The sequence below is a fragment of the Neopelma chrysocephalum genome, unplaced genomic scaffold, assembly GCF_003984885.1.
Source record: "Neopelma chrysocephalum unplaced genomic scaffold, ASM398488v2 Primary Assembly neopelma1_102, whole genome shotgun sequence".
In the NCBI taxonomy this organism is placed as follows: Eukaryota; Metazoa; Chordata; class Aves; order Passeriformes; family Pipridae; genus Neopelma; species Neopelma chrysocephalum.
Window position 1 is genome coordinate 52,388 of NW_020897765.1, and position 22,666 is coordinate 75,053.

The 22,666-nt window shown below is 38.9% G+C and overlaps 1 protein-coding gene across 4 annotated transcripts in view; it reads right to left on the bottom strand.

The window, feature by feature from the left end:
• The window catches only part of ACBD5 (acyl-CoA binding domain containing 5), a 30,537-nt gene extending 8,405 nt beyond the window's left edge, over positions 1–22,132 (bottom strand). The window contains exons 1-9 of one of the 4 annotated variants that reach the window (XM_027695646.1): positions 21,928–22,123; positions 20,643–20,763; positions 19,099–19,171; positions 15,261–15,372; positions 15,099–15,131; positions 4,655–4,792; positions 3,693–3,893; positions 2,867–2,973; positions 586–862 (exon numbers count right to left, since the gene is read on the bottom strand). In XM_027695646.1, the coding sequence (XP_027551447.1) occupies positions 586–862; positions 2,867–2,973; positions 3,693–3,893; positions 4,655–4,792; positions 15,099–15,131; positions 15,261–15,372; positions 19,099–19,171; positions 20,643–20,763; positions 21,928–22,003 (1,138 nt within the window). In that variant the 5' untranslated portion in view covers positions 22,004–22,123. Of the gene's footprint in view, positions 1–585; positions 863–2,866; positions 2,974–3,692; positions 3,894–4,654; positions 4,793–15,098; positions 15,132–15,260; positions 15,373–19,098; positions 19,172–20,642; positions 20,764–21,240; positions 21,392–21,927 lie in introns of those variants that run through there. The other 3 variants (XM_027695648.1, XM_027695649.1, XM_027695647.1) reach the window with 3 other exon arrangements.
• Between the last annotated feature and the right edge of the window lie 534 nt (positions 22,133–22,666).

Consider the following 22,666-nt stretch of genomic DNA (forward strand, 5'->3'; position numbering starts at 1 on the left):
TTTTGTTTTGTACAAGAAAAAATAATTTTATCCTTGACCTTACAGATCATATCACTGGAATATGGTGCTGCTCCTAGGTGATGGTATTAGAAGTATTATGGAATTAAAAAGAGCAGAGGTCCAACATAAATTGAACATCTGGGCTATTATGTGATTAAGAATGATTAAGTTTTAAGAATCATAATGGATAGTATTGGGATCAGTCAAAGGTGTGGCTAACATTCCAATAATATACAAAACAACGTGTCACTCACACCTTTCTAAGCTATTCTATGGTTTCAAATAAGCCACCACAGAGGTATAAATGCATATGTATTTATCAATAAATATGTAACTTCTAAAAAAGCTCTTCTTAGGCACAGGCTGGTTTTGATGATTACATTTCTAAAAACCCAGGTGCCACAACAGCAGCTGGAATATAAGTTTACCCACTGTAATTAGCATTTTGTTTTCTGTTGTTACTGTGAAGGACAGAAGCACTATATAAATGACTCTCTTACTGGACAGTGTTGGGAAGTTCTTCTCAGGCACCAGTAACTTACGACAGTGAGGAGAGGGGGAACACAAACACAGCGTGCACAGTACCTCTCCCTCTTCTGACACTGTAGAAATCTGCTTTTTCTCCACCTTTTTTCTCCTTGTGAGGGCCCCCATTACCGGCTTTGCCATCTTCTCCTCCACATTTGACTTCACCTTGTTCTTCAGCTATTCCCTCTCCAGTATTTCCAGATTGGAGATTCCCGTAAGTCGTGCGAGTGCGCCTTGGAAAATCCGTATTTTCTAATAGAAGACTGTGATCTACATCCAAGAAATGGGATGAATGCTTTAAAGATCCTTTAGCTGATGCGATGATCTCCAAGGGCTACAAATTAACATTAGCAAGTAATTAAATTCTGTAAAATATGACAGTTTACCATCAAAAAGGAAGAAACATCATCTCTACTTTCACATTAAGAAAATATTTTGCCCATAATTAAGACTTTTCTATTAAGGGGAACAGTTGTTTTCTCATAGAATGTACTAACTATTGTCTAAATGTCATTTTCAGATTGAAAGGGCCTTTGAAGCAAATACTCTCAGAACAGTGATACCACTGGAATTTCTTTAGATATTTCCGACATACAGTAATATTTAACAATCACTAAATCGGAACATTAAGATCTGAAAATGTTCAGTTTTTCCTTGTAAAATCTGCTTTGCTTCCTAGACAGTGAAATGGTCTCAACTCGAATTTGGGAGCCACACAGTTAAAAGTCATATGCCATTAGCAACCCTGAGCAGGCAGTGTCTGTGCTCATGGCAGAGAGATCCCCTTGCTTATTATCAACCTGTTCAGAACAGCTTGGCTGCACCTGCACCTCTCACCAAACAAAAGGAAGGCAGAGTGTTCTATCGACTTCTCACTCAAAATCAGTGGTACCACTGGAAGACACTAAAAATGGATGACATAAGAGCTGTTCAGGCCACAGTGACACATTCTGCAACAGCACGGCCTTACAGGGGCTCAAGCAACCCTTTGTTTAGGGCCAGGACAAGCACCTGCACAAGCAAATGTTGAAGCAGACTGGGGACCTCAGCTGAAAAATAACTTCATGGAAAAGCCAAAATAACCAAAAGGAGGGACACAGAAATGGAAACTGCTGCCCAAATTTGTCACACAGCAGTTCAAAAACCTGGATCACCAGAACTGAAGGGCAGAGTGCTAGCTACATCTGTTCCAGGTAAAAGCTGTATTTAATTATTTAAGTGAACCTCTTCTAGTTTGAATTGACTGATCTATAATTCTACTTGTATATTTATTTACGTATACCTGAACATTTGTTATTTTGTGCAAAACTAGAACTTTTCTCATGCAGGTTGGGAAACTGACAAATTATCCACCCACTTCAATTAATCAATCTCAAACAAGCTTGAACAATAAACAAGATGATTGGGAAATCACCTAGATAAGACAGCTTGTAGCACTTCTATCAAATTACCTTTCCCAACATGCTTCATTACCAGGTAAAATTTGTTAAAAAGAATTTTCTGCTTAGTCAGGAAAGAGCTAGACAAGAGAATGATGAAATATTAGAGTGCCTACTGGTCTTTCTGATCCTGTGCATCATCCACAGATTCCTCTCCAGAATCAGGAAACAAGGTGTTTGAGTACAATTTATGAAGTCCACACTTAAACTGGAACTCTGAAGGAGGTCCAAGCCAGTAAGTCAGCTAAGACTGCAGTTTATGCAATGAGCAGGAGCACAAATTCAGTCAAAACTATGGCAGCATAGTTGGTGCCCACCTTTTAGATGAAAGTCAGAGCTATATATTACGACTGAAGAGAACACAAGAGAACACAGAAATCCTTATTATCTCCCACTTCTTTAGACCTAGGCCACTTTTAGGCACTGGCCTACAGGCCACCTGCTAAGGCTTACTCTTTATTTATTCTAAAAAACAAATATAGGATTCATCAGGCCAGAAAAAGAACAAGCAAAAAGTTCATTGTTACAAAGACACTTCCTGTTTCCTAGAAATAGCTGAATTCTGCTCCCTACATATGTTATGAGATCCTAAATTAATTTGTGGGCACAGATCTTAGTTTCTTTGTACTGGTTTTGGGTTTTTTGACAATTGTTTCTTTGTACTGTTGTTTTTCATCCCTTCCCCTCAAATACATTCTCTGAGAGCAAAAATTTCAAGGCTTTTAGATCAGCAGTAACCAAGTTGTAAAAGACTGACAATAAAAAGAACATAACCCAATATTTCAAACAGAAAGACAGCATTTAGCTCTCCATGTCTACGTTCACCTGATCAAGAGGAGCCTATTTAAAAATAAGCATAGCAGTTCCAAAATACACCCAGGGACTACTAAATCCCATACCTCTTCTAGTCCAAGTTGCTCCATAGAGTCACAATAAACTTCACTGTCTGAATCACTGGTTAAGTGCTGAGTTGCTGAGATCTCTTCAGTATTGTCTTCACTTGCACCTGTAGGGAAAGGGGATAGCACGCATTCTTTGTAAATGTGAGTCACTTGAGCCAACCCTGGCAGAGTAAAGCAATGAGTTAAAATGTGAGCCTCAATTCACAGGCCTTTTATCTATGATTGTCATCCTAAACTTAAATTCGGAATAAAGAAGTCATATTAATATAGGAATTATATTTATTTTTCCATTTACTAGTGGGAAAACTATACCTCATACTGACATTTCTGTATTATAAATTTTAATTTTACCCTGTTCACTCCACTCTCCTTTCTTAGTTCAGTAAAAAGCAGTTTTGCCTGAAGTTATGTTAGTTTTAAAACTATATATTTAGACCTCAGTTTCAACAAACTGGCATTTATAATATGTTCAGCCTCTGAGAACGATAAATATGATATTAGTGATTTTTATTTTACTACAGATTCGCTTTCAAAGACAAATAGTATTCACTTCGGTAGCATAATGATATACAAGAAAACAATTCTATTTCTGTGGGTTTGGGCCTCTCTGTTTCTCAATTCATCTCTCTTTCTGTAGGAGATCCTAAGAGAAAGCCTTATTTTAAACTGGAATTAATTTTTTTTTTTTTTAGTTTTCTGTCTTCAGGTTTCTGCAACTGAGATACCACTGCTAGTCTCTGAATCCCGGGATTGAGCTTTCAAGAAAAGAGTATTTTCCATTAAAAACATGTGCAAATGAAAACATGTCTTGTAAGGACAATACCTTGGTGAGCACTGTTATTAGCTATTTCTAGGCTTGGCTCCTCTTTATTTGTTTCTTCCTCTGGGTTCAAGCCATTCAAGGCAGATTTGGTCTGGATGCCATTCTGCATATCTGTGATAAAGCTGTCCTTGTAACAGCCATTCCTAACAATACCTTCCAAATCCTTAGCAGCTGCTGATTCGGGTTTCACATTCTTATAGTCTGTAAAAGAACAAGAGAACTTTGCAAAGAGAAAGCTATGCACCTAATAGCTCAAAATATATTTCTTCAAGTAGCTCGCTTTCTAATGGACTGTATGTATAATGTATCTGCAGAACAAAACATGTAAATGCTCCTGGATTTACATTTGTGTGGATTGTTCTGTTCCTGTAAAAAGTGTAAATATAAAATTTAATTTGCATAAAGAGCAGATGATACTTAAAACATAAGTAAGCAAATCCAAAGCAGGTCTCTCTGCTAAACTAAATAATAATCCTAATGTCCTTGGAGGAAAAAATCTGTATAGAATTCTAAATATATAATTTGGTTTTCACTAGATGCTGGTATTTCCAGCATCAAACTTTTTATGGACCCTCTAAATGAGTCACACTGAAAGTTCTGTTTTATTTTCTCTGAAGAAAAAAAAAAAGTAATTTTCAATGCTACACTTACAGACCACGTAGCTGTTTTACAGCTCTTACAAAAAGCACTGGCAACAAAACCCAAAACAATAAAGGGTACAGATGATTATCTAACCTACCGACAGAACTTGCTAGGCAAGTGAAAAACTGTACAGCATAGCTCACAAATTTGTACTAGTTTTAATTCTTATAACCTAGGCTGAGAGACAGACGTTGTTCACACAGGCATCCATGTGTATGTGCACCTAATTCTCTTGAAAAGCATTCATGGTTCTTTGGGATTTTTTGCCATTTAGTTGGTTAAGAATAACTTTGGCAGAGACAATGGTCCAGAAAACATACCCTTTCCATTTATCTGCAGTTCTTTTTCTTCCTCTTCACGAAGCCCCTCTTCTTCTGATTCCGCTCCACTGTCACTACTTTCAGCTTTTCCATTTACAGCCTTTATATTTGAAGTGGAATTCATGACGTTACTGAGGTCTAAGAAAAAAATCAAAGAAGAAAAAAAAGATGTATTTTAAAAGAAACAAGCATGTAACCACTCCCCCCTCAAACTATCAGCCATAGTTCTACAAAACTATTTTCATAATAGAAGATGTACCAAGTAACAGCAGCTCATTTCTGTAAACTCTTTCTTAATTGATTTAGAGTTTCTCTTTTGTGGCCTATCACTGAGTGCCTGGCTGCTGGTGCAGAGATTCTCAGTGACTCTGACAAAGCCCCCTGGGAACAGACAGGAGGCCACTTTCACTACCCAGTCTCAGACCAAGACTTATTATTGTATTTAGGGTACAGGTGCAGTAACATTTTAGCTGGGACTGATGTGGCCATGTTATTTGAAACCCAGAAGTCAGTGTTTTAATAGAAGCTCCCTTCTGGGCTGAAATGCTTCAAAACTGTTCTCAATTCAAAGGCAAATTTTGAAACATTCTATTCAATTGTGTGAACACAATTCTGAATAAGGTAAAGATGGTGTTTCATGCATCTCTTGCTGTAATCTAGGCAGTCACAAAAAAGGGTAAGAAGACTAAAGTTTATACAGATCTTTATCTAGCAAAGGGCATATGGAAACAAATTCTCTGATTTCAGTGCAAAAGTTGATGAAATTAATATATACACTGAGCATTTTTTTCATAAATATTTAAAAAATAAATCTTGAAATAGACAAAGTAACTGCTAAATCCTTGCTTTCCACATTTTTGATCACTCCAAGGATCACAAACAATTTACTCTGACTGTATGAAGAATTGCAAGGTAACAATTCTTTAAAACTATGGAGTATATGAAGGACAATTCTACCACCTCTGGTAAAACAGATATGGTCAAACACATCCTGATGATCATTTAAACCCCCTATGTTAGGACAGAGTGTTAAGGTACAAAGAGGGGGCAGTTTCTGTAAGACACTCGCACAATTTACATGTTGACTCCAAGGCTGAAATCTGACTGTTTTAATTGTCACCACAGCATTCCATTTGCATAATTTCTACATTCCTTTGTCAGAACCTTGAGAGATTAATTCTTACATTTAGGCTTAACATTAAACAGCAAAATGTTATCCAATTATACTGGAGTTGCCGAACCAGCTTCACTACTTTCTTTGCTGCATGGTAATTTAGAGCTAAGGGGTTTTTCTGCTTTAACCTCCCAGTGAAGAGCCTTCCCACATTCCTCTAGTTTCCAAGCTTATCCACAGCACTTCAAAAAAGTAAAAATGCAAAATAACTTACTGTATAGTAATAATGAATATGTTAAATATTATGTTCACCTTAGTTTTGTTGCAAGGTAAGGTTTCTGTGGACACCCTGCATCATTATTTTGGATTGATGTAATCCAACTCTTACCTGAAGATTAAAAAAACTCACTTCTTTATTATAGAAAGAGAACTGGAAAAGCAACTGTCCATCCTCTCAACTACAAGAATATAAGCAATCACCTGCTCATTTTCTCCTCACTGAAGAACACTTGCTTATTTGCAATGAAATGTTTCACAAAATTGAAATCCAAAATATTCCCAGTTATTTCTCACAATCATGTTTCATTAATTGTGAATTCCAGTTGTTGAGATGTTTTTGTGAGAAGCAGCAACATGAGAAGGATAAGGCAGCAATTCTGTCCTCACAGCATGAGCATTAGGCACAGACACAGCTCCCTCCGCATAGGAGAGCACAAATCACCCTTCCCTTTGAACAACAAGGGGGTGGGGACACAATAATCTATGTGTCCTACCCAGCCGTGGGAGTAAACAGGAAAGACAAGACTAGGAGGAACTGGACTGTGAAGAATGGTGAATTAAAACTGCAAAGTTCCTCACTCTACCACAGATACTGTAAAAAAACACAGACATACCATAAGCTTTTTTCTAAGATTTACTTCTTTTCTTTTTAAAGGGAATGTCTTTGAACATTCAAGCATGTTCTTTCTTCACTTACTTTCAGTAAGAATATTATTCATTTGGGGAAACTTCTGATACATCACATACATTTAAATAAAGAGGAGGAACTGAGAGAATGTATCAACAGATTTATATCACACCACAGGACACCTGAATAACTGAAATCCATCAGGATCATATTTCTTCCACAGAGATATTCTTAGCAACGGTGTTCCTAAAGACCATAAAGAGGCACCACTTTGAAGCAGGCTCTGAAGAACACATCATTGTACATAGTTTTGGCCACTGGCAATGCCACACTTAATGGTATGCTTTTCCTCAGAACCCTTGCACTCCTATCCTCATCACGTCCATCCCCAATTGCTTTTACTACATTGTAAAACCACAGTTTGCTGCCATCCTCCTTGTTGCTCTGAGCATCTGCTAAGAAACCAGATACGATGACTAATCCCAGGGGTGACAGAGTTAAAGACTAAACAGAGCCAACTAGTAGTGACTTCTACTGGCCCTGTTGGTAGGTTAATGGCTGTTCCCTGGGGAATGTATCTTCTTAATGTGAATGACACAAGTTAAGCAACCTTTTAAAACCTTACTTGGTTTGTGCTAATCCCACTCAGCCAGCCCCCACCCCTTTATTCCATTTACTCACTTCATCAGCAGGCAAAATGGTAGTAGCTTTTTCTGTTGCCCTAGTTTAGATACTATAGAATTCCTCTTGGCTTATTACTTTCATCTTGCTGCCTACATCAAACTGTGAGATTTGTGACAGTTTTCTAAATCAAAGTTGTACTGCTCTGTAGCCATAGAAAGAGTTCTCTTCTGTAAAAGCCTGGAGCGTGGGGTTTGAGGTTTTTTAATCCTATAAACTAAGAGCTGTATAACAGTAACAACATGAAAACAGAAGCAAGAAGGATTTAACAAAAGAAAATGGCAAGATGGAAAAGATATGAAGAACAGACGTGCAGCTTCTCTACAAGCTTTCCCTAGATGTTTATTTTCTTGTGTCACCTCTATTAAGAGATTTCCTATGAACCATTCTAAATATATTTCTTTAAAGGCAGCACTACAGTTCTTCTGAATAACCTGTATAATGAGGCCAAGTTTCTCAGAAATAAGTATGTGATTTCTAATTCTCCACATATTCAAAGGCAATTTTTTTTACCTAGATGGGAGTTTGGGATCTGTGGATCAGCCCCAGCTTGAAGGTCATTTTATAGAGAAAACCTAGCCTAGCAGGTTTTTCTTAAATGCCTTGTATTTTTGTTTTCTGAATAGGCATATAATTCTTACACAAAATTAACATGCACAGCTGGAGCTGTACTGATGGTTAGCCCAGTACACCACAGTTCTACAGCCTCTCACACACTGTGAAAACACCAGTGACCAGGAGCCAGTCTACAACAGCAGATGAAAGACATGATAAAATGTTTAACTAGCTGTGTATGTCTTCAGTGTTTAATAAAAATTATGTGCTTTTGTAAAATATCACAACTTTACTATCTGCTCAATAGCAGCAAAGTCTTAGCCACTAAGACTTTTTCCATGACCTATACTTACATCATCTTATACAGGGATCTCCCTGCACACCTGTGTTTAAGTAGACTCAAGCTTTGTCAAAATTTTTAAGTCTCAAAGAGATCTATGTGCTGTACAAAACTGTTTTGATAATCAGGTAACTGTAATTCTTTTCCTGCCATCACCACCTGATGTTTCATGCCTGTCACCAACCCAAGTAGGCTCCCTGCTTCAATTCCAGGTTTGCGCAACAGTGTTTTGCCCTTTCCAATACACTTGGTTACACAAATCTCCACCTCCTTTTTGAAACTGATGTATCAAAGCAGTGCAAGGACTGATTGCAGTGAGAGAGGAGGGGCACATGGAAGCATCTGGGAGCAATAAGCTCTTCAGCCAGAACAAGGGTTTCTATACTCTCATTTCCTTCCATTCTTTTTAATATAGGACACTACAAAGAAAATTTCCAGGGGCCGAGCCTGCTCTGTAACATCTGTTCTACAGTACTCAAACAAGCTGCCATCACAAATAAAAAGAGATTTTAGAAGGGTCTGTCAGAAACACAGACAGAAAAATACTGAATTCCTTACTTTAACTACTACAGTTTTATCTCTTTTAAGTGCATTAAGTGCAAGTTCTCTGAAAAAATGTACTGCCTAAGCACACAGATCATGGCAGCCAGCTCTTCCTAAGAAAAAGAAGTTTATCCTCCTTTTTATTTTTTTTTATATACTCCAAAAGACTACAGCCTTGTTTTGTCAGCACTCCTCTCTCTGCTTATGTGCTTTTCAAGCTGTTACTCTCAAAGAAATGCCAGTGTATTTAATAATGCAATTTAATCAACAATACTCATGTCTTTATTTACCATTAATAAACATAAAAACAACAGTTTGTAGGTAAGAACAAACACAGACAACAGCAACTTCTGAGACATTTATATGAACTTGCAATTACAGTATTTAGGATTACTGACTAGTCATCCTAGACCTTGATACTTTTCAGTATCTAAGGAGTTTCTCATCTCCATCCATATCACCAGTACCTTTTCCCTTGAATTTTCAGAATACGTTCCATATAAAGTTACCAAGTTTGGGGGTTGACTTGGATACATTTCCTTCCTCCCTGACGATCCTGAGCCTTCTGCCAGTAGAGACAACCTGCCTGGGATTTCCTGACAGAGAAGCTCAGGGAGAAGAGCAGCTGCTCCATAGGCATTCCCAGCACCAGCAGTAGTTCCACGAAGGCCACTGGCTGTCCAGAGTACAGGGCCACCAAGCACACGCAGCTCGGTTACATGGTGCATGTGCAGCAAGACCAATGGATCCAGGCTTTGCCAGCTTAGTGTCAACACCTTAGTCAGCATGTGAGAATGGACATGAAGAACAGCTGCTTCTTAGATATTTATTGTAACTTGCAAGAATAGTAAGATGATTCCAGGATGTCCCCAAGTCTGGTACTACTTCCCTCTGGGAGAACAAGCAGAACTCGCTAAGCTCTCTTCTGCGTGGAAGAGATACAGTCATCATTTGGACCTTTCACTGTGCATGGCAAGTAGAGAGGAGCATTATTAGATTCTTCAGTTTTGTCCCAGAAAATAAAAAACATGAGCACAGTGAACTCGGAATCCCGTAAAGAAAACTGAATTATGCTTGAAAACAACACAAAGCCACATTGCTGAGTTACATATTGTAGCTGAATCAAAAATTGTTTTGCTCTATACAAAAAAAAAAACACCAAACAAAAAGGAAATAAGATTTTTTATATATATATATATATATATGCCATCTGCTCCAAGCCTACTGGCTGAACAGCTTTTACAAAGCCCATATCAAACCCAGCCTCACAGATAACAAAAATGACTTTTCCATACATCTTAGAGGCTATGATTAATTATTTTTGCTAAACAAAGTTACACATGAAACACCAGCCTGTTTAAACTGGGAACTTTCCTGACAGCAATCAAGATACAACTACCCACATCTGTTCTTGCCCTGCCTCCCATACCTCTAGCTACTGCTTCTTTGTAGCTTGTCTTTGTGGAATAGAGCTATGAGAAATCTGCATTTCAGTTCTCTCATCACAAGAGCTTAACTACACGACAGCTAAAATAGACACCAGCATTTTATAGCAAGTGGGTACACATCTTCTAGATTCTCAAAATCTTTAGAGCTTTTGACACTTATTTTCCCTTTTGCAGGGAAATCTTGTCTGGCTGGAAGGAAAAAATCCAACTTCAACAACCAATTACGCACCAAAACTGTTACTGCTGACTCAACTCAGCATGAAATGCAATACAGACAGGCTTTTCTTTTCATGAAAGAAATCTTCTCGTAGCTCCCTCCACTTTGAAAGAAACAATTTTTAATCTTACATTTTCACATTTGGATACTCTGCTGCTCACTCTGTGGCGACAGATCACTGCATGAGAGAAGAGCTGTTGATATCCTCGGCTTAGAGCTATACTGATGCTCTGCCCTAATTTCCAACACAGTTAGACAGCACTGACATAAAGCCATCAGCTTGAAGTTGAGTCACAAAGTGGGCTCAGATTTGGTGTGTAAAGCCTGAACCAGACATATATTGCAACAGGACAAGCCACAGCTTGTTGAGACACTGATCCACATCTCATGGATACTCTCCACTGACTGGCACTTGCTGGCCCAGCCCTTAAATCTTATATAACAATCCCATCCTGCAGCAAACGCTGAAGAGAATGTTTTAGATGCTTTTGAAGGTTACACTACTGAGATATTAACAAAAATATTAGTATACTAAGTTTCACTCTAGCCTTCCTGAATATAATCTGTAACCTTGATTATGCCTATTAGCTTACCATTGGAAACTAGAAGAGGAGAAAAAGTTGAAAGGATGGAATTCTAAATACCTCACGCATCCATCAGCCCTCCTGCCCCACACTTACCCTGCCTTAATGCACCTCCTGGCTGTGGTGCAGCCACTAACATAACTTACTAAAGCACAGCAGTTTCAGAGCAACAGGAATTTTAGCTCTTTTTCCCCTTTTTACAAAGGACTAAGATTCACAGCCACTGAGTTCCTTAAAAATCCTACTGAAGAAAGGCAGAAGGAGAGGGAAAGAAATCTGTTTAGCAAGTATCTTTGAAGACAAACAGCCAGAAGAAAGTGAATTTATGAAGCAAAAGGAGAGTGTTTCACAGTAAAGGCTCACGCACAAGCAGGAAGAGTGTGCCACCAAATGCTCCATTAGAAAGTAAAGATGCTGAAAATAACCTGAGGTGGTCCTTGAGAAAAAAAAACTATTTGAAAAGATAAACTAGTCATATGCAATCTAAAGAAACACAGTTGGAAAATATACTGCATTTTAAGAGTAAGAAAAGTATTTCTACCTGGAAAGTAATAATTAAGCTTTTTAAAGTTGAACTATGTCCTGTACTAACTACTGCCTTTGAAATACAAATGTTTACATGTATTTGCTTGTTCTATAAGCACACAGACCTCAGTGAGTATTGTCTTTTAAACCTAGCTCCCATATCCAATGCAGGAAGACACCAACCAAATTGTTAAACAGCCGTAACTGCCTGTGAGCCAGGTCAGCTTCTGCCATTCCCACAAGCCGCTCCTGAAGCAGTGCCCTGTGTGGGCTCCTACCATGAGCAGTCTATACCGCAATCAGCACTGCCCAAAACCAGCTTAAGCACCTTGCTTCAACAGGCCTTCATCTGGTGCAACTGCAACACAGCTGGGAGCAAAGCTTTCAGAAGAAAAACACTCATTAGGATGACAAAATTTAGGATTATTATAATGCTGAAACTTTCCACAGCCTCTGCAGTGCGTAACTTGTCATTACTTGAGGGAACATTTAGTCTTCACAAAGGCTTACTAACACTGCTACTGCTCAGCACACAGGCAAAGGGTCATCTTTATTAAGTAGGATTTTAAAACAGATTAAATGCCTTGTCACAAAGCAGAAAGAGTACACAGAAAAATTCTACTGAAAACCTTGTGAACAATTTCCACATATTTTGCTTAGTTGTTCATACACCTTAACTCAGTGTGGGCCTGCCAGATACAGATTTTCTTGCCCCACTTCGGATTTGCTCACATCCAGAAAAAAGAAAACATCCACAAACATTCTCAGGAAAACATTGTGAAGGGTGAGTTGGCTCTGAAACTCTTGATATTTTCACCCACTATCAGGCCACTAGGGTAACAATTCTAGTCCACCTTTGGTTTCTTCAGGTATAGCACAATAAGAAAGCTTAAATGCCCATTCTGAAGATTTCAAATTTACTGAGCAATGGTATTTTAAAGCTTCTTTGCCTTTTTAGCATTGGCTTGGACATCAGATTTCTTGTGCATTTGTTAGCAAGTGCAAAAAGTTGTAAGGTTGCTCTTCCAAAGCACCCATCCACCTTATGTGACAGTCCCTCTATTCTTCCAGCAGCTGCAATCAAAAGGGTCCCTCTGTAATACTGCAAGAGTTACCTCTTCTTTTCTGCAGTGCTGTGACAGCTAGGGGCCCATTTCTTTGATGTCCAGTAATTCATGTATCTGAAAATAATTTACCAATAACTTCCTCTGCAGAGAAGTACTTCATGCCTGTCAGAAAGAGACTACTGACACAACTTTACAGAGAACTCAAGCTTCTTACACAGCTGCAGGATGACATTTCCAAACACCACCCAAGTCACATGCTTTCGAAATAACCCTCAGATTTGTTCAGCCTATTGGAGGGAATTCTCTATTTTCCTTTCTTTACCAACTCATTCAAGTCTGGATCCGGTAAATTTGTCCTTGTTTTCTAGTAGATGTTACAAGTCACTTTAATTCTGTCACATCAGGCTTTAGTGATCTTTGATAAAGAGGCATGAGCTCTATTGATTCAGGAAGACAGCATTTCAATGGTTTCTATTTAATATTTTCAATGAAACCACAAGGAGCAGAAATTCAACTTTAAAAGGCTACACTTTTCTATTGAGGCCACTCTGCTAGAGATGATACACATCCATAGCAGATATACACTGAACTTCAAGACAATCTCTTTCGCTAATTCAAGAAACTGCTGATTTTGAAGTAGAGGCATGCAATTCTTAAACAATGAGAAAATGATCTGCATACAGATTAAAGTTTGATGGAAGAATGGAAAGTGAACTCAAAACATAAAGGACCAGAAGATGAGGGTGCAATATGAAGCAAGATAGTGAAGAGTCCCAGTTTCCAGAACATACCAATTGAAAAACGCCTTCCACAACAGAAGTTACAGAGCACAAGGGCGTGGGAGTAGGGAAAGAAACAGGACTAGAGGAACTCACACAATCAAAACGTGCCAATTTTTACCAGTATTGTCACCAATGTCTACACCATCTCAAACAAAAACTTGGGTACATTGGTTCTATCTTTAGGGTCTATCTGGAAGACTGAAGGTACTCATGCTTCCATACTTCTGTGAAATATTTTTATATCTGTAAAAAATAATTATTATTTCCAGCTTCACTTTTAATCAGGGAAGTGGCAGGAGCACCAAAGAAATGCAATGGTACCATTATAACATACAAAGGACTCTGTGAAAATTCTCTCAATTTATTGTGGCATCATCAGATGTTGCCGATTATACCGTTTAAAGCTGCAACATATCACCAGACTTATTGCAACAATGACTGAACAAGGCAGAGCTGAAATTTGCTATTCTGTTAAACTTACACTGCCTTACATTTAAGCTACTTCTTTAAAAGACAATCATGCTAGATTTGTTATGGAAATGGGTACAGTTTAACTTCCATGATTCTCTATGTGCCTAGACAAGCCACTTTTTTTAAGATGTGACTTCTGGCACTGTGCCATAGACACCACGTCTAAGTAAATCCTTATTACACAGATCACTGACCTGAATCTACTGATACTCTTACAATCTGCCCATCAATCCAGCTGTCAGGTAAACTTATTACATCCCACACATGAAATATACACAACTTTAAATCGAGAAAAAAGTTACACCACTTTCAAAATGGCCATTTAAAAACTTCTACCATTACCTTTCCCCCAAAACAATGAAAAACTATTTCTGTTTCTCTGAGACTTGATACCAAACCTATGTTCCTTCAAGGTAGGAGGAAAGAAGCTATATACAAAAGGCAACTTAACTAGTTGACTCCTACTTCTTAAACACATTAAAATAATTTATTTGTGCAATGGTTTGTTTTTTATAAACTGTTTCAAGTTTCACTGTGTTGCAATTCAGTTTTCAGATGTAATTTTAAGCCAGATTTAAACAACTGTAACTCTTATATGACAACCTTATGAACGCATTACCTGTAACGTAATAATTATTATGATCAAAACATTCTCACAATGGTATTGCTAAATAAAAATCACCACACTGATTTGTATGCAGTTATGACACCACTAGGTTTGCCACTTGTCAGAATTTAAAATGTTTAAATATTCCCTTCATGAACTTGAGCCTCAGAAAACTTGTATGTATTTGAAAAGCCATGATTAAAAAAGCATGGGTTTTGATTGTGGATTTCTTTAAATTTTAAATCAGATGACAAAACTTTATTACCAGAACTGCATTTAGTTTGATAATCCACAGCAACATCAGAATGCAGCAGTACAAATTATTTGTTTCTTTCCTTAATGGAAAGGCAGAAACCAGATTTGATCGGGATTTTGTTTTAAATATTCTCCTTTTTTCAGGAAGAGGCTTCCTTCAGCAGCTCAAAAAGCCTGTAGACGAGGACTAAACATGCAGCTTCCTGGGTCTAATCACCTCAAAAGTAAAATAAAACAAAGCCCAGCCTAATGAGATGGCAAGCCCAGAAGTCACAAGTGTTAGCAGGGAGTTACTACAGCACCAAAACAATGGAAATGATGGATTTACACATAATTTATTATTCCTACCTTCCAAATACTTAGAGACTTTCTCCATTCGAACTGCCATACGGTAAAGCGAATGAACAGAAAGATGCAACATTTAGCTTTAAAATCATTTACAGAAAACAAGCCCCCCCAAAATACTGAGTTATGATTATTAGTAGTACAAAGGAAGTTATTTGTCCGAACCTGAGGTTAGGTCAGATCCTCTGTTCTTTTTATCTTCTACTATTTCATAGAATGGGCCTATTACTTGAAGTAATTCTTCAACTTTGTCCGTCATTGGCATACTCTCAAGAATCTGCACAAATCCAAAATATGAAGCATCTTATGAAACAGCATTTCAATGACTCATTGATTTCAACTGATTCTAGAAACTGCTGATCATTGTAAAGCTCAGCAACATTTCACTAAGTCATTAAACGTTATTCTGATTTTTTTACCTTTTTTTTAATTAGAGGAAAACAACATAAAAGTAAATTACTAGACAAGAATCTTCTAGTTGTATTAACTTCTTTTAGGTGAAGAAGAGATGACAGAGCAAATGCAATTGCCAACACTAAAAGACAGCCTTGGCACAGTATTTATTAGTAGACTTGGGAATTCATTACTTCAGCAATTTCAAACTAAACCATCTCAAAGTTCAACAGGTTGCTGTTATCTGATATAATTATTTTATAAACAAGTCTTTCCACAGAGAAAATAAAACTTAAAGACTTGTTTTGTCTTAGAGCATTCTTCGTATTGTCAAACCCTGACATCTTCAGTGGAATGCAAGGAGCAGATCAAAAGTACGCTACTGGGTCCACCTAAACCCAAACATAAAAATGGACACAATACAGCAAAACTGGGACAGGACAAAGAAACACTTAGAGGAAGAACAAACTAAAACCAAGTTCTGCTCTTGAAGTAATTTGGAGCATTTCTTCATTTTAAGTTAATAAAAAATAATACCTTCCATCATCTGATAGGAATGTAAAATCTTAAATCTAAAATAGATTAAACAGAAGAGATTCAATAATTGAACACTATTTTAAAAGCACACAATATTTTTGTCGAGTTTAAGTCCTTTCAACTAAGCTTTTTGCCAATAGCTTTGTTCCTCTTTCACCCTCTACTTTTTTAGTTATTATATTTTAAAAGCTTCAATAGCTATAGGAAAAAAACTCATGTTGAAGCAAACTAACAGCGACAGGGCACCTCCTCCTCCAGAGGGGCACCAAGAAAGCAACAGATGAAGGTACAAGTTGCCACAGAACATGCTGCTCGAAAGCACCAGGCACACCACTAAGCAGTAGGAGCAAGAGCTACGGCATTATTTCACAAAGCAGGAGCACCAGGCAGGCAATCATGTAACAAGTCATCACTTGCAAACCAATCAAGAATACCAAGAGACAACAGTCCTATCAAACTGCTGTTTCATTGCCACTTCTCTGATCTATTCAGTGTATATAATTCATTTCGTGTTTGTTAGGGAGAAATACTCCAGAGTTGGATATGAAGCAGAGATTGAACAGTTTTGTGATTACTTTTTTTTACTTCAATAACATTGAGAGAAACCAGAAGCCTATTCTAGAATAAAAGACTTGTGTTTGTTATGTGTTTACTTCTAGAGTCAGCTCTCTAAACTCTTTCACGCGTGCATTTCTACAATGTCTGCACATAACTGCTCTCCATCTGTTCTAAACAGACCTCAATATCCTCTGTGCTACTTGGAGCAGTCCTTAGAATCTTTTCTAACTGATAGCTTTTATGTGAGTATGAAAAGAGCAAGTACTTCCACAAACAAAACCAAATGCTTGCTTATATAGCCACTAGGCATAATAAGCAATCTCAAAATTTGAAAGTGCAAAATAAGTTTTTATGTATCCTGAATTACTGTTTTCTTTCTATATCAGACAACTCATATATAAAGACTCAAGTTTTAAATTAGAAGAACCATATAGTTAACAATTCTTCATGCTAGGATATCACTTATTTCTAATATATAACAAAACAATATATCTGAAGTGTAACTAAGTTAGTTTCAGCAGTATTGTAATATAAAATTTCAGAAATACTACTTGAAACATAAATTAACCTTGAGTCTGAGCTCAGGTGCATTTTGTTTACTTTAGCTAGAAATAAGACATTTGGTCATCTCTCACCAGCACTGCAAAAACTCATCCAGACACATTCCTCAACATCTGCAATTTTCAAGGCTACCACATTAAGTGAGGGGGAAAAAAAAAACCAACAAACAAGTTTAGAATAAAAGCCTCTTGTGACAGGGTCATCTGATGTATGTATAGCCCAAACACAATGCCCTAATGCTAGGGACATGCCCTGGAGGCTGAGGGAATATGGCAATCTTATACAACCTTAAACACAGTCCTGTGACACCAGCGTACAAGTGGTTTTTTGCCCCCTTAGACATGGATACCTATGCTGCAACAGCAGACTGCCCACAGTAAGACCACATGGATTAGTGCAGTATGTGCTGATAGAACAACCCAGTGGATCCATTTGAAATGCACTTCCACTGACATTTCAAGAAGAATCAATTGGGTTGGAAAAGCTGAAGCTAGTATTTCAAATGTGAGAGCTGAAACAGCATCAAAGCAGGGTAAACAGATTCCTCAGTTTCAAAGCTGAGCAAGGCAAGAAGTCATTTGCTCTCCAATCCCTACATGTAAATCATACAGAGGCAGAATATTTGTGCTTCATTAGGGCCAAGTAAGCAGATCTCCTTAGAGGAGGCTCACTAGAGGGGTTTTTTTTAGAACAAACATTGCAGTTTCGCTTAGTTTTAGAGTCCTGACCAAAGCAGTTACTACGCCGAAAAAAAAAAAAAAGGTAGTCTACTGAAGTATTACCACATTTTGAATCCAAGATCTGATATGAAGCACTAAACCTTGTGGCGCACATTCAAAAAGTATTATTAAAATTTAGTAAAATTTTTTATCAAACAAACAGCATTCGGCCTTCTGTATTTTCTGGAGTTGCTTATTTTTCATTTTAAAGCAGATACAGTAATACCAGCAGGAACTAAATTACCAAAATTACAGACAGGAAAAAGACCGGTAAATCAGACTCCAGCTCCTTGCCTAGTAAATGTTTTTGTTGTATCAACCATTAAACAGGTTAAGAGTTTGAGGTAGACATAGTGGCACTGGAAAAAAGCAACTGTATTCAGAGCAGAACTTAGATTTTCTCCCCTTGATGCTCATCTCATTATAATAATATATTACAATTACCCTTTTATCCAGATTGACAGCAAATAATCTTTAAATGGGAAAAGCCACCTAGAAAAGCTTCAGTGAATAGACTGCAGTGAAAAGGGTTAGTTAATAAGACAAGAAACTTAAACTCTGTTTACTTCGGTTAATGCTGCAATTCCTGCTTAATATAGTAACTACGACTGTTTACAGGTTACATCTCTATTCCAAAACAGAGCACATTACTCAATGCCGACTGTTTGACTGCAACTATAATATACAAGGAATATTTTCATGACAAGTACATAAAATTCAGGTTCATGAATTCTTTCTGAAAAATCAAAGATGATTAAGTTTATATATTTGATTATAATCATGTCTCCAGCCATGAGAGTGAGACTTTTGCTCCTGAAGACCTTCTAGAGAGTTGTTTTATTCTCTTTTTCAGGATAAGGATCTCCCAACTCTAAGAACTGAGGCAGTTTGCAGTACAGCTTTTCTTCTGCTCTACTTTAGGTTTCACTGTTTTCCCCACTGCCTCCTTTACCTTGATTTCCATAATTCACTTTCTTCACCTCTGTCATTTAAGTTCCATATCAGCTAGAGCTCTCCTGTTTCTCTGAAAACAACACAAATTTTGTAGCTTTAGAACGAACGATATAATTTTCTTCTCCCTATGGGCCAAACAGCACTGTACTGAATTAAACAGTTCACACAGGCGATAACTCATTTGAACCTTTGACAACAGTAGTCAGCAAGAACCGCTTCACGTTCCTTAATTTATTTCTGGAACATTTTAGAAGATCCCTTTTACTCATCAGTAAACTTACCTTTTTCATTTCTTCAACATAGGCTATCATGGCTTCTTCTTTGGACATGTTTCCCAAGGCACTCCAAGCATCCCTAGGAAAGAAAGTCACACACACCTTCAGTATCTTCGGGATGTAGTGGATTTTTTTCAACCTGGCCTTAAGTAGGTCAGTTATGTAATGCCCAAAGTTTCTCTGATACAAATAAAATGCAAGAACAATTCAAAATTTTTTTTAAAGTACAAATATATAAGTTGCTAGGATAGTCACACAGTGGTACATCAATAAAGAAACACACTGAACAGACTGGGGACCAAAGAGTTCCTCACTGACTAGCTATGATCTTGTACACAGAAAGTTATCAAGCCCAGATATGAGACACACACATTTCCCTTTTGACTGAGTCTAAGACTCTCTGCTGTATAAAAATAACAGGCACAGACACTTCAGCCAGCATTTATAAACAGCTGTTACCAAGTTAGAACAGGCTACAGGAAAAATCTTTCCTTTCTGAGCTTAGCAATTAGGGAAAGACACATCAGCCTAGGAGGCAAACAGTGTAACTATCACCCTCAGTTACTACAGCAGCTACATACAACCTAAATAAAATCTTCCCCTCTCCAACTCTGCAAGACAGAAAACTGCAACCAAATTTATCGGTATTGCACAAGGAATCTGTCAGAACACAGACTGCAATAAAACATTTCCTCAGTCTTGCATGTGATTTGACATCCCAGAATATTTGTCCCACTTGCAGAAAAACACCAAGGTTGGTGGCTTACATTCCAGCTACAACCAGCCAGGTGGGTGGAAGCTTAATACCCTAGTCCTCTGCAAAGATATCCCTGCACCCTAACCTGGGGAGCCCAAGGAGGAAGGAAGGAATAAAAAAAAAAAGTCAGAGGAATCATTTCACAGATCCCAAGTCCACCATGACCATAAAGACAGCAATAAGACTTGTTCTTCAGGACAAATCATCATTAAAATATAATAAACAAAACATTTACACTAGCTTTTCAAAGAGAACTTAGCAATTTGGTGAATCAGAAGTCTTCCCAGGACAAGGAGAATACAGATAGTGGGAAGCCCTGCCACTGAGCGGACAAACCAGAAAGACACATAAATGTAACCTCTCCCCAAGAGCTTGAAGCTGTATCAGTGGCTACCAATGAGCACTTGTTTACTTCAGGCTCACACCATACATGAAAACTCAAGAAGGAATAACTCCAGACACTCATCCACATCACTCATTCTGCAGAGCACCTACAGTTTCATTTTACACCATGAGATAAACGCTGCTGAGGTACCATGATGGTGGTTGCCCAAGAAAAACCTGTCCATCTGCAGAACCCAAGCAAATGTTTCCACCTGCAACTCTGAGAAGTTATAAATTATCTGAGCTAGAAAGTTGGAATACAACAGAAAACTAATTCAAGCATCACATGTTGTAAATGTTCTTTCTTTTAAGAAAGAAACTAACTAAACTCTTCCTCCAGGTGCCACTCATCTAAACACCTCCACTCCATGCATTAAAAAACCCAAAACAACAACTCATGAAAAGTTACCATTTATATCTACCAATGGGATCCCAAAATCCAGGTCGTGGAATGTTACAGGGTCCTTGGGTTGCTTGCTTATAAAAGCTATAGAACTTGAGCATCATTTCATTCGTTGGCTGGAATGAACCTAGTGAAAGCATTTTAAAACACAATTAAATTGCCATCAAGAATATTAACAAGTATTTTACAAGCTTAGTATTTCTGTGAGGAAACAGCCTGCAGTTTCACAGCAGTACAATTTAAGTCAACTCAGAACATTTTCATTTCATCTACCATGAAACAGCACCACTGAAAATATTTACTTCACAAACAGGGAGTTTCAGATTGCCTTTAAGGGACTATAACCTTTACTACTCCTAAGGTCAGACTCCACGATTAGAATTAAAAAAATGAGATAATAAGTAACTTAAAGCAGTGTCCTTTCACTCAGTTTAAAAGGAAAGTTTGCCATTACAAACTTATGGAGAAACTCCAGAACTTAAAATAAAAAATAGTAAAAAAAAAATAACCAAACCAAACACAATGAACCCAAAACACACCCCTCTGCAGCGTTTTTGTTTACTTTGGGTATTTGACAGCACTTTCAGTAACAGTTTCACCATACCTCCTGACTTTGTTTTCTTTTCTTCCTCTGCGAACACACTTTTTAAGAGGTAAAAAATGTAAATATAAAACTCTAACAGCTGGCAGGGAAAATTCTTAACCAATCCATCAAATACTTTGAGGTTCGATTCTAATCACTAAGAGAAGTTCACAGTGGCCTTTATCTTAGTACCTAAAAAAAATCCAGTTTTACTTACACCACAATGATGTATGCAATAACCAACTTTTTTTAAAATTATTATCACTACTCATAAGAAAGATACGTTATGGGTTGGGGGGGTTGTTGGTTTTGGGTTTTTGTTTGTTTGGGGTTTGTGGGGTTTTTTTTGCTTTTCCGTTCTGTTAACTCTTTCAGCAGAGGGAACTTAAGGTAACAGCTTCGTCAAACCAACTTCAGGATTTCAGGAGGGCTGAAATCGCGGACAGCTGACAGACATCGTCGTCCATGCGCCCAGCTGAGGAGCTCGGAAGCCCGAGACGGCGTTTCCCTGGCAGAGGCGGAGCACGGCACTAACGCCGAGCTTTCCAGCGGTTCTCCAGCCACCGGCTCTGGCGCCGCCCAGCCCGGCGCCCCGGAGGCCGCGGGCACAGCGGGGCCTCGCCCACCGCCCCCCGGGCCCTGCCCGCTCCCGGTGCCCGCCCGGCCCCGATGGCGCCGCTGCCGCCGGGCCCCCCTCGCCGCACTCACCATTTTTGGGCAGGCTCTGGATCACCTTCACGGCCGCCTCGAACCTGGTGGCGTGCACGGAGCCGGTCTCCGCCATGGCCTCGGCCCCTCGCCGCCTCCTGCTCGGCTGCCGGGCCGCGTCCAGCGGGGCGGGCTCAGCTCAGCTCCTTCGCCGCAGCCGCCTGCACGGAGCGGTGCCGGGAGCCGCCGGGCCGTAGCCACCCGGCCCTGGCTCCGATCCCCGCCCCCTCCCCTCCGGCGGGGCCGGCACAGCCCGCCCAGCACCTCGGACCGGCCTCGCCTCGCCCCGCACCCCCGCCCGGCCCCGCGCACAACCCGCCCTACACCCGCCCCGACCTCAGGCGCCCATGTTATGTCTCCCACAGCGGCTCCCTGCCCTGCCCTCCTCCCGCACCGCCCCGGGGCCGCGGGGGCACGCCGGGAAACGTAGTTTCTTTGTCTCTACATCTTCTTCCTCCCCGTTCTCCCTTGTTCTTCTATAGCCACAATACATGAGAATTTCAATCCATGCCATATCCCAGCCGTTTTACGGACCTCAGTTATCCTCAGGAGATCCGCTGCCCACCACCCTGGCAGTTTGCTATGCTGCTGCCTCCCCTCTTCATAGCCATCCTCATACTCACACCTATCCACACAATTCACCTAAATTACCGCTATTTTTTAAATCGTTTTAATGACTCCCATTTAAATGAAAATTTTAGGCATGAGAGTTTAAAAGCCTAGAACCCAGGGAGCACCT